This window comes from Gavialis gangeticus, unplaced genomic scaffold (assembly GCF_001723915.1).
Source record: "Gavialis gangeticus isolate Ggan-Ray unplaced genomic scaffold, GavGan_comp1, whole genome shotgun sequence".
NCBI lineage: Eukaryota > Metazoa > Chordata > Crocodylia > Gavialidae > Gavialis > Gavialis gangeticus.
This window is the reverse complement of record NW_017729024.1, coordinates 176,780,843-176,793,040: the sequence shown is the minus strand read 5'-3', so window position 1 is coordinate 176,793,040 and position 12,198 is coordinate 176,780,843. Positions and strand designations below refer to the sequence as shown.

General features: G+C 48.7%; 1 protein-coding gene across 1 annotated transcript in view; it reads left to right on the top strand.

Moving 5' to 3' along the window:
* Nucleotides 1-12,198, top strand: part of LOXHD1 (lipoxygenase homology domains 1) — a 156,175-nt gene that overhangs the window by 124,893 nt on the left and 19,084 nt on the right. The window contains exon 21 of the mRNA XM_019518294.1: nt 9,732-9,902. Coding sequence (XP_019373839.1) covers nt 9,732-9,902 — 171 coding nt within the window. The remainder of the gene's footprint in view (nt 1-9,731; nt 9,903-12,198) is intronic.

The window sequence follows — 12,198 nt, the reverse complement described above, 5'->3', positions numbered from 1 at the left end:
CACCGTTTACACCAGGGGTGCACCTCTCAGGTATGTACCTGGGCTAGAGGTGGTGTTGGCGAAAGCTAGGACGGCTGAATCCAGTGCCACGCAAAACACAGCATGCCAAATTATTACTGGGGAGTTACATTTTTTTAATTGCACCAATTTTTTGCCATAGTTTTGAGAGGAAAAGGGGGCGAGAGAGAAAGGAAATGAGGGCGAGAGGGTGTTGGGGTACCCGCGCACCCCCTGCCTGTGTCTCGCGTACCCCTAGGGGTACGCGTACCACAGGTTGAGAAACTATGGTCTACAGTGCTCTGCAATCTCCTGCTGGCAACTGCCATAAGAAAGTTAGATGACGTTTTGTCATGGTTGCTGTCATACTCCACCCTGATGGTCTTGCCCATTCCTTCTGCATTTCCGGTCACTATATCGTATTTGTATGGGCTGTGTAGATTGAAAGTCCCATTATGTAGATCCAGGGTGTCACAAGATATGGCTTGTGAGCTGGATCTGAACTGAACAGCCATTTTACCTGTCTGGTGGAGCTTGTTGAGCGGCCAGGAATTCAGGATGGGACAAGTCAAGGGTGGGGACTGCCAGTGAATTTCTGGGTGTGAAGTCCCACTGGGGACAGGTGGCAGTGGAGGGAGTACAAGTGCATTAATCCCTGCGCCACTGCCACTTGCCCTAATGTTGCTGCGACTTGCCCTGTCACCAGAGGTAGATCCAGACCCAGCTCACAAGGCCGGATCATTTGGACACCCCTGGGAGAGAGGATGATGCACCCTAGAGTAGAGCAGAAGGGTTAGGACCAAGCAGGAGATGAGCAGTAGTAGGAGAGCAGCACAGCATGCACAATTGTGTTAGGTGGTTTTAGGGTTATCCCACTGTCAGCTATATCTTGGGGAGTGGCTGTTACCTGATGTTTCAAAGGACGACTCCAGCTAGAAAACAACCACAATGTACCCAGCCCGTTACACAGTACTGCACACTGGGTTGGGAAGTGGTGGGCAATATAATTCTTTACTGACCACCGAAACAAGCAGCTGAAGGCCAGCAGTTTTAATCCCTGTCTTGTCCAGTACCAGTGATTACGAACGTTATTTTTTTGCTCAACGCATTAAAAAATCAAATTGAAAAAAGAGCAAGCCAGCTCCGGCCTGTGTGACCTTCTGCTGCAGTGATGTCCCCAAACAGACTGCACACCACATGGAGCAGTACTTGCTCTTATTGGGTGCACTGCTTGCAGAAGCTGGAAAGCTGGGCATTTTTCTTTTCTGACAAATGTTCCCTGAAACATGCAGATTCAGTCATCCTCAGATTTAAAAAGAATCCAGCCAAAAGTTTCAGCAGGGGAAAAAGCCCCTCAACACGAGTCACCAGACTGCCAGAGGAGATTGTAGTGTCCTTGTTCTCCTCTTATCAAAGAGCCCAGGGCTTCAGACATGGGAGGCACAGGATCAATTCCCCTTTCTGCCCAGGGTGGCTCGAACCCACGTCTCCCAAGCAACTACCCTCACCAGCATGATACGATATGTTCTGGGGGTGCTCCTATTTTAATGTGCATTAAGTAAAAAGCATGTTTTTATGTGATGCTTTAATGTGCATTAAAATAAGCTAATGCACATTAAAGCGCACAGGTGCCGAAGGTCCCCTTCAGATATGTCTGCAGAGCCCAGCCCACTATTCAGGCTGGGCTGAGGATTTCGCTCATAAAAGGCTACATATATTTTGGTGTGGCCCCTTTTCAAGCTAGTGGAATTACAGCAGGGATGAATCTGGCCCTATGCGTGCAAAGTGCATCGAGACAGAAATGTGACTGTGCAAACAAAGCCCCTCACTTGCAGATCTGCACCGAGCCACGTGCAGTCAGGGAAGCTCAAGAAAAATGCCAGAATTCAGGCTGAGTAATTGATTTTTTCCCCATTCAGTCTGCAATGAAGTGAAGTGACAAATCTTTTGCTTTTCTCCCTGAAATGAAAAGAAAAATTCAATTTAGGTCAAAGGAAACATTTTGTTCCCCTCAAAGTGTTTCATTTCCAGTGTAGGCATTTTTAAGAGAAAACAAGTCAAGAAAATGAAAGGTTCGAGTTAGGTATCATGGACAAAAGGAGTTAGGCCCCATCATTTCATGGGGCAGTCACTTAAGAGAAGGACTTGGTTCAGATCTGTTGTATAGACATGCAAAATATTGTTAGCATTACTACTACTTTCAGGTTTCTGTTTGTCACTGTGATTTAAGCCTCGTCATAAAAAGAGAAGGAAAAAACAGGCGAAAGTTGAACTTTGTGGGACTGAGCTTCAGAGACCGGCCAGTCACCTGTGGTTTTGGAATCCACTTTGGATGTGGGAGACTCCAGGGCTAGAAATTAGGCCTGTCAGTTCATCCCAGTTAACTTACATAATTAACACAAAAACAAATTAACATGTTAATTGTTTTAATTACGCACGTCATTTTAACTAGCAGAGTGGACCAGCTCTGGACCAGCCAGAACCTGTGCGCACAGCAGGGACCCCAGCCTGCCCCACGCTTGCTCCAGGCTCACCCACCCATCCTGAGCAGTGGCAGCAGCTGGGCAGAAGTTGCTACTTGGCATGGGGGAAAAGTGGCCCCTCTTCCTCACCACTGCCAGGCCTTTCTTCCTGCAGTTGCCCCAACCCCATGCCTTGGCTACCCTGCAGCTCCTCTCTGCTGCCATCACTGCCACCTCCGGGCCTCCCAGCCAGCCAGCAATGGCAGTGAAGAGGAGCCGCAGGGCAGCCTGGGCGCGGGCCCCGGGCAGCTGCAGCAAGAAGGGCCCGGCAGCAGTGAGGAGGAGGAGCTGCTTTTCCTCCACACGCAGCAGCAGCTTCTGCCTGGCCACTGCCTCTGCTCAGCGTGGGCAGGTGAGTCTGGAGCAGGTGTGGGGCAAGCCCGGGTTGGGGCTGTTTGCATGGGTTCCAGCCGGTCCGCTCTGGCCAGGGCAAGTCCGGAGCTGGTGTGGGGCAGGCTGGGGTCGGGGCTGGGCACTGTTGCTGGCAGTGGGGAGGAGCCACAGGGCGCACAGGCTGCAGGCTGTTGGGTAGTGGGCTGCTGACTGTTGTTTAGCTGCGCGATAAAATTGCAATGAATTGCGACTATTTTTTAATTAATTGCGATTAATTTTTTTGAAGCATTTGTCAGCCCTACTAGAAATTAAAAGTTGTTTCTAGCCATCAAAGAGCATAGTTCTGCATAGTTAACTTGTGGAATTCATTGCCACAGGAGGTGTTAGAGGCACATAGCATAGCCAGGGTTGAAAAGGGATGGCTGAATTCATGGATGATAGATCTATTGAACTATTAAACTATTGAACACAATGGTTGGAGATGTTTCCTCTAGCGTCTCTAAAGCAATAATGGTGGATGCCAGGGAGGGTATTGAATAGGGGATGGATCACTCTATATATATCCAGTTCAGTGCTTTCCCTCTATAGGATCCGTTTCTTCCACTGTCAGCGACAGAATACTAGGATAGATGGATCGTTGCTCTCTGCCTGTTTGGCACTTCTTCTGTTCTTATGCTTTGCAATAAAACTAGCAGGGACAACAAAACCCAGCTACTTATAGGATCGGACTTGACAAGTTTGTGAAAGAGACTATCTGATGTGGTGACCTGCAGGGAACTTCACTCAGTGACCCAGGAGTTCCCTTCCTATCCTTTGTTCATACATCCCTGTATGAGTCAGGCAGAGCAAGAACATACAGCTGGGCCCCCACAGGCCAGCCCTAGTCCCTGGGGTATTAGTTATTCTAAGATGGGAGAAATCCCAGTCTCTGTGCCCACAAATTTCATCCTGCACTTGAGGATCCTATCTGAAAGAAAGTTGCATTAAAACTAGCATGTGTCTATAAAAATTTTTGCCCTGGTGAATTGGGATTTTCCCTATGAAAACACTTTCACTGTAAAATCCTTGGCCAGTTGTAGTATCGTTGGTATGGGGTCTGCTCCATTCCTACCCCAGTCCAGTTCCTGGCAGACATCTCTCTGCATCACAAAAATGCAGTGAGCCAACGCATGTCCCTTTTGGCAATGTTTGCAAACAGGCCAAAAACTATGCCTCTTCTTAATAAGTGAGCTATCTTCTGTGGTGAGGAAGAGCACTGTTGAGGCAAATGCAGGGCTTTGTGACTAGCAGCGTTATTTGCCACCACTTGCCTGTGTGCTCTTTAGTTGATCAACAGAACTTGGTTGTAAGATCTGGTTTGAATGACTTTTATGAGAAGATCTCTCCCAAGGATACGTCAGAAAGCCTAGGAAACAAGGGAGGGTGTCCCCTTTGCCGCTCACTAGTAAAAAAAGAGAGGAGGCTGCAATTTTACTCTGAGGCTCTGCACACGAGGGAGCTCTTTGAACTGAGAGAAGCAGGTTTTAGGCACCTGCCATGCCGAGTTAAAATGGCAAGAGTGCAGAACTGGTCCACTTTCCCCCAGGGCAGAGGAGTGTGCTATCTGAGCTGGGGCTGCCTGTATTCAAACAGTGACCAGTCCAGCCTCCATCACCTACCCACGGTGAAAGACGCAGAACGTTTCCTCATTTGTTACGTTTTGCTTTTCAGCATTAATGTCCTGACAAAAAAAACAGCTTGCCCTTTAAACATCCTATACCCGAGAGGTCACAGCTCTTGCATAGTTGGCTCGGAAGAGCTGCATTTTGTAGCTCCTCTGCTCTCTTCTTCCACCTCAACTTCTACGTGGCCCAAGGACTTGCCTGATGGATCACTCCCTGTTACTAACAAATAATGTTTGTCCTTCAGAGTGACCTTTGCATGGTCTCTAGGCAAGCGTTGGCTTATCCCCTTCATGTCAAATAGCCTTATCCACCTCCACGTCAAACAATTGATGTAAATGGTTTGTGGCATGAAGGAGAACTATATGGACCTAGTAATGTGTTGAAACAAATATCTGACCCCGACATGGACATTTTCTTGAGATGAACTACAAAAACCTAGGCTAGTCCCAGTGAAACCAGCCCTATCAGGATGTACCACATGGGCTGGGGCACTTCCCAGCACTGCTTTGCTAATGTTTTTCACCTTGCTTTAGCCTACCTACCTTTGCTCTGTCTGGGTGATGGCCTGCAGAGATTAGCTCTGTGCTGGGGGGAGTCTAGGCCTTATTTCTGTGCCAAGAGCTCCAGTTAGGGCCTTGCTAAGCTGCCTCCAACTGTCCTAGAGAGCACTATGTCTCTTGCTCCCAGTCTTTGCACCTCAAATGCTGCATGGAGCTGCTGTTTGATACACTCCCAAGAAGCAGCCAAGCTTTGTTCTCAGGCTTATGGATCCAGAGCCAGTCTAATCATGGCTGCATGGAGCAGGAGTGAGCAGCATCATGCAAAAATAGGGCTGGAAGAGACTTCATGAGGTCCAAGCTCAATCCCTTGCCAAGATAGGGTCATTTCTGTCTAAACCACCATATATGAGTATTTGTCTAATCTGCATTTAAAAGCTTCCAAGGGTGGAGAGTCTACAGCCTCTCTAGGTCATCTGTTCCAGCGCTTCCCCACCTTCACAGTTAGAAAATTCCTCCTAAATGTCCCTTCTTGCTTTTTAAGCCCATTACTTGTCCTGTCCTCTGCAGCCACAGAGAACAGTCTGTCACCGGCTTCTTTATGCCACTCTTTCTGTATTTGAAGGCTGTTATTAACTCCCTCCACAGTCATCTCCTCTTCTCTGCACTAAATAGTCCCAAGGGTTTCCTTGTATGTCATGTTTTCTAGACCTCTAACTCTTTAATGGCTCTCCTCAGGATTTTTCATAATGAGCCCACATTTTTCTCGGTGTGGTGCCCCAAATCAACCAAATAATCCAGGTGAGGCCTCACAGAACTGAACGGATTAGATGCATCACTCCCGATGATTTGCACAGACACTCCTGCAGGGGAGGTCTTCACAATAGCACCCCTTTGCAAAGTCGGAGGCAATGAATGCACACGTACTAGGGTTTGCATAACGGAGACCATTTTCCAGGGGAACAGATCTAGCCGCTCATTTATTCAAACAGTCATTAGACTCTAGTCACTGATATGCTTGGCTGGAGGAAGAGCAAAAATGTATTTTTTTTCCTGTGGCCTGTTTTAACTAAATCTTGACAAAAAGCAGAGCAGTCTCTTGAATATTGAATATTCTATAGACACATTCATTGAGTCTTAAATGGAAATGAGCCAGGAAGCAAGATTAACAGGGTGACCCTGCCAGCAGGTTTAGAATAAATTTCCAAGCACCTCGGGATGGAGAGTGGCTCTTGTGAAAACATGGCTGGAGTCCCAGAGATGTATGCTTTAGATGATGAACATATGAAGACCATCACTGCCCTGTGCTCACCCACCCCAAAGACATGCCTGTGGCATTTTATTCTGTAACTGAGTCATGAACAGAACTATTCTGGTGTAAGACCCTGCAGTCCCACCTCCAGGCGCAATGAGGTTATAATTGATCTGCCTTTGGTATGTGTATGGTGTTTGTCATCAATGTGCAACACCGCTTTCAAGTGAAAACAGCCAATATCTTTCTCCTTCATGCTACAGTAGGTATCCCTTGTGCAAAGCATATGTCACAAGCTGACAGTTAATGAAGAACTGGCTTAACTGGTCTTGCTCTGTGCTTTGTAAGAGAAGGATCCCTGATGTCTCTGTGAAGCTCTGCAAGGCCATGGCCTGCAGGAGTGACAGCAATGATGTTCTTAGAGAGCCTTGACTTGACTTTGTTACATGTGGTACAACATGGCACAGCTCCCAGCACTATCCCAGAGGCGGCGGGGTGACTTGTTGACATTGCAGCTCATCAAGGTGCTGTGCCCTTTTTCAGGAGTGCAAAGATGATTTGTTTCAAAATGAAGAAAGCTTTAGGCAACAGACAGGTAGCTACCAATCCTTGGAGGAGAAAAAAAACATTTAGATGACTCTTAGGTCTGGATAATAGCATGGCAGAGGGGTCTCGCCACGATTGTGGCACTCCTTTTGTTTGAACAGTAGCAGACCTCATCAAGTAGAGCTGTTGGAGAAGCGCCAGTGTGGAAGGGATCTCCTCCTACCTGCTTTAGTGGATAACTCTGGGCTGGGCGCAAGCTGCACATGGGTTGTCCACTAAGTCGAATAGGATTCTGCACCAATTTAGCTGCCTCAGGGAAATGAAGGAGAAAGCTGGACTCGCTGCATGCCCCTACTGCAGTGATCATAGTTATATTAGGTGCTCTGGTATAAGATGGGATTTTTGCACTATCTACCAGGAAGCTTCCTGTGATAACATTGCTCAATTGCAGCGCACTGTGTGTGCAGTGGCAGCAGCATCAAACATCAAGTGCCACCTTTGAGAAGGACAAATTATAAAAGTTCTTCAGAGCATCAGATCCAAATGGAGCTTTCTGATTGCCTGCCATTGAGATCTTCCTTTCAAAGCTCACCTCCTAAAGAGATATCTGAGGGTGGTTGCGCCCAACCCACACCTCTTCCTGTTGAAGTGTGTGTCAGCACACTTAAACAGCTCTGGGCAATGTATTTCTGAGGGGTGTTTTATTTCTCAGGGGCAGATGGTACTCAAACCGTCATTGAGGCCAGTCGCCAGTGCAGGCAGTAATCCCCAGCAGTGTGCTCATAGCTATGTCTGGTCAAAGAATTAAGATGGGGAAACCATAATGATGTATTTGCCTCTCTAGCAGGGCCCTTAATTCCCAGTACTTAGTCAATAAGAAGGCAGCATAAGAAGTCTGCAATCTGGAGTAGGCAGCTGAGGGAGGGTTAGCTGCACGAGAATTAGCAGCCAGAGGAAGCCAAAAGATAGGGGCTACAGGCTGCAAGGTAACTGCAGGTAACTACTGGGGAGCCAGCTGCAAGACAAAAGGGCAGACAAGTAGATAGGTAAGCTGCAGCAGATGAGGGCAGGCTGCTCAGTAAGCTGGGGGAAGACACCTATAGCTAGTCAGGGGGTCATCTGAGCAGAAGAGATGGAGCCCAGGGAGATATAAGCTCAGCTCCTAAGCCAGAGCCCACAGTCTGGCCCAGGACAGTGAGGCACTTGGAATGACAAGTAGGCCCAGCATGGGGAGATGCCAGCCAAACAGGGTAGGCACTGGGGAGAGCATGGAGAGAGGCGCCCTGCCTCCGCTGCTGATGGCTGTGGTTCATATTATTGTGAGCTGTTAAACACTGGGGTTGTGCCTGGAGGGGGGAACAGGAGGCCATGCAGCAGGTGGCTGGGCACACTGGGCTTTGAGCCCTGCACTGAGCAGCAGTGCAGCTGGGCTGAGGCCAAAGCCAGGATGGAGCAGAAGTGGAAGCCAAAATGGCCAAGGGTCTGAGATCGCAAAGCCAGGCTGCAATGAGTGGTCCAGGGCCAAAGATACAGCTAGAGGAAAGGGGCCAAGGTTGTAAATGGCTGAAAAAAAAGGGATGAGGGCCTGAAGGGCTGGAATTACTAGCTGATGTTGATTGACACCCATGAGGCCTGGGTGACCTCTGGGGGAAGCTGGAGGCCATGATTAATGCCCTTGAGGCAATTTGCCCTGTGGCATGGAAAGAGCCAGGGGTGGTGCCTGAAGGGCAAGATACGGGCATAAAATAATTGTGTGGCAGCCTAAGGGTCCAGAGAGGAACCAGTAGGACCCAGAGTCTGGTTAGGTCAGTTAAAGGCAATCAGGATCACTCCAGCACTCAGGGATAGCCTCCCAATTCACATACATCAAGGCATGGCAGAAGAGCTAGTGGGGGGGGTACACTGAGGAGCTAGAGTGGGGCAGGTTGTATGTGGCAACGAGGGAACACCACCCTTAGAGGCAGACCTTGCTACAGTCTCAAAATGCATATTTTTCATTGAGCCATGGAAATGGTAGGTGTAGTCCATCTGCTAGGGCAGGAGTTACCTGTGATAAGTGATTGCAAGAGCCCCACAAAAGACCTAGAATGAAAGTAGCCTAAGAGAGCTGTATGAAGGGTATGAGTATGTGTATGGGGGGTCTCCTGCTCAGCCCCTATTCTCTGCAAGTGGCACATGGGAAGTGCCTTGGGGAAAGCTCTCCCCAGCTATATTATTAGGACCTGCTCAGAAACATTGCAGATCCCCAGAAATGCTGCATCTCTGCAACTGTTCTGGGTCTAGCAGCAAGTTCCACCAAAGCCTGGCTGTCCTGGTTTCTCAGTGGCATTTTGTGGGGCTTTATTAGCCCTACACTGTATTATCACTTCTTCCTGAGAACCTCAATGCAGCTGGTAGAAGTACAATAATAAAGAACAATAATGGCCTGCTGGTCATTATTGTTATTACTGGCATTTATATTTCAGAAGCTTCTCTGCCGCCCAGTTACAGCCCAGAAGCCCATTGTGCTGGGGATAGTGCAAACACAGGACAAAAAGATCCCCCCAAATCTTCCCCTTCCCCAAACACCGTATTCCCATGTGCCTTATACCCATGGAGAGGCCTCCCTGGGGCCCCAAGAAGGCAGGGTGTTGCCCTGTGCCTGGCTGCCCTGGTTCTTTCCATACTCAGGCCTGTCTTAGGAGTGGTGCCACTATCTGAATCAATAATATTGCTTATAATACCTGTTCTAGCATGGTATGAAGTCCATATCCACTTGTCCTGTCTAGAAGCCATTGGGTCTACTCAGGAGATAAGATATCACTAATGCGGGCAATAACATCAAACCTACCTGTGATCCACTTCTCAGAGCAGCAACCTCTTTTCTCTGCATCTGTACAGTGCCGTATGATATAATTTCTTGTGCTTTTTTACGACCCAGGGATTGCACCTGGGTGGCACTTGGAATATATTGAGGTCATCGATTCTGCCATGGATGAGACCTTCCGCTTCCAGTGTGATCGCTGGCTGGCGAAGAGCGAAGATGATGGGCAGCTCATCAGAGAACTGGCTTGTGCCAACAACGACATCCTGGAGGAGAAGGAACGTACCAGTGAGTTTGAAGCAGGCTGTGGCAGCCTCTAAAGGTCATTAGAGGCCTGCCTCTCTTGACACCATTCAGCTGAGCATTGTCAGCACTCAGTAATGGGGAGTCTCGAGATATAAGTGCTGAAGGCTGAGTTTACTTCTGTGCCTGCAGAAACAGGGCACTAGGGTTCCATGAGAAAGGCATAAAGCAGGATTTATGAGCGAGAAAAACACTGAATCCCACTCTCAGCTGAAAGTTAAGAGGGAACCAGAAGCAGCTGTTGATCCTGGCAACAAGCCAGAAGGCTACGTGGTGGTGTCCTCATTAGAAATAATGGGCTCAAATCTCTGAGGTGGAAAATAAGTCCCATCTCCAAAAGCTTATAAGTAACACTGCCCTGACTCCCTGCTGGAAACACCCCAGGGCTACCAGCTCTTGTGTCCCAGTTGACCTTAACTGGAAAGTTTAATGCTCCCTCCCCGATTTTGTTCGTAGATACACAGGTGTCAAATCCAGAGTAGTTCCACTAAAGCTAATGAAATCACACCGGTGTAGAAAGTGATGAGAGAGGGTAGAGACCATTGCTTTTTAAGAGCACCAGCTAATGTGCTCGGCCCATCGCGGCGCACACTTCAGATGAGATCCCAGCCCCAGAGAGCACGAAGAATTAAGAACTGCATTCCACGACACGGAGAAATCCTTCGGCGTACTTCTGCTTTGGCTGCGCATCGTTTGCCCTCTATCAGAAATACTTGCAGGCCTCCCATTACCGCAGACTCAGAGTGCCCTGCAGGCTATAATGCATTTCCTCTCTCAATGCCCCCGTGAAACAGAATAATAATACACCGAATGGTTAGCCTCGCTTTGCAGGTGGAGAACAGAGACATGTAGGGCTAAATCCTGTTTCGCTCTGTGCTTCAGTGGCCTGTACGCGGCTGTGTGACGGCAGGTTTTGGCACTTGCACCCAGGTTATGGTTCAGCTTTAGGCACGGGAGTGTGCACATCCCCACTGAACAAGCTCACCAGGGGTTTGCGGGGGCTGGGCAGGGAGCTGGTGGGATATGCTCATGCAGGTGCACGCATAAGGCCGGGAAGTCATGAAGTTGTAGCTGGGCAAAATCCTGTGAAGTACACACTTCAGCCTGGTGAATACTTGCTCTGGGGATGTGCATCATGGGCACTAGGCCCTTAACTTACAGGGGTGTTGAACTGACAACTCCTGCTTCCTAGCAAGGGGCTCTAACCACTAGGCAACAATGTCCAGTCCCCTTATGAAGCTGCTGTGATGGATCACCAAGGGAGGGAGATAGTAGGCCCAGGAGGAAATGCACAAGCCAAAGAGTGTGTGGCTCAGTGAGATGGCTGTCTTGGATGGGAGGGGGGAAATGCCCTGCTGCTCTCGATCTATTTTAGCTGCTGAATATTAAAGCAGCAGTGGCTCAGCTTCAAAAGCACATCTGGAGACAGCCTGGGCAGTGCCTAACCCGGGGGGTGGTAGTTGGAGCTCTTTGCTGGGTAGTAGGTGAGGCAGGTTCAAACCTCCTTTGGGAGAGGGGTGAAGAACTGATGTTTTCTGCTTTCTTAGCAAGGGTCCTAACTGCTAGACTGTTGGGCTAAAACACGGGAGGGCCTCACCTCTTCTCCTCCTCTGCTTTCCTGCTTGCAGGTACAGGCATGGGGCGATTCTGTTTTGCCATATGGTGAAATGGACTCTGTAAACCTTCCTGCCATGACTGCAGACATGCCCTCTAGACACATCTAGTGAAGGAGAATTTATCCCCAAAGGATTTGGTCATGTTCAAATGGGAAGTCCATGGCCACGTATGGGATTCAGCTCCTGCCTCCCCAAGTCCCAGGCTGGCAGTCCAACCACTGGACCATTCTCCATCTCTGCCAGTGACTCGTTTGTGAAATCAGTCTATTCAACAGCCTGACCCCAGTAAATGACAACACCTCATTATTTTACGTTCTTCAAATATTTCAAATCTATCCATAGTGGCGCTCCATGCAAAAATGGCTTGTAAAGTAAAATGACAGCACACAAACAGACAAAGGACTGCCCCCAAATCTATTTGCATCAGTCCCCATCTCCCTCAACAAGCTGAACAAAGGATTAAATACCCATGAGTTTGGCTGCATGCTCAGAGCGTTAACATAGCTGGTTTCTGGTTTCAGAGTCCAGACCCCGTTACCGAGTACTTGTCGGCAGCAGACAACCTCTTGTCTGTCTTAGGGGAGCTTCAGCTGATGATTTCACCTGGGGTCATTTTCATGGGGAGAGAAGTAAACCTGGCTGCAAACAGTTTAGGGCTTCATCGG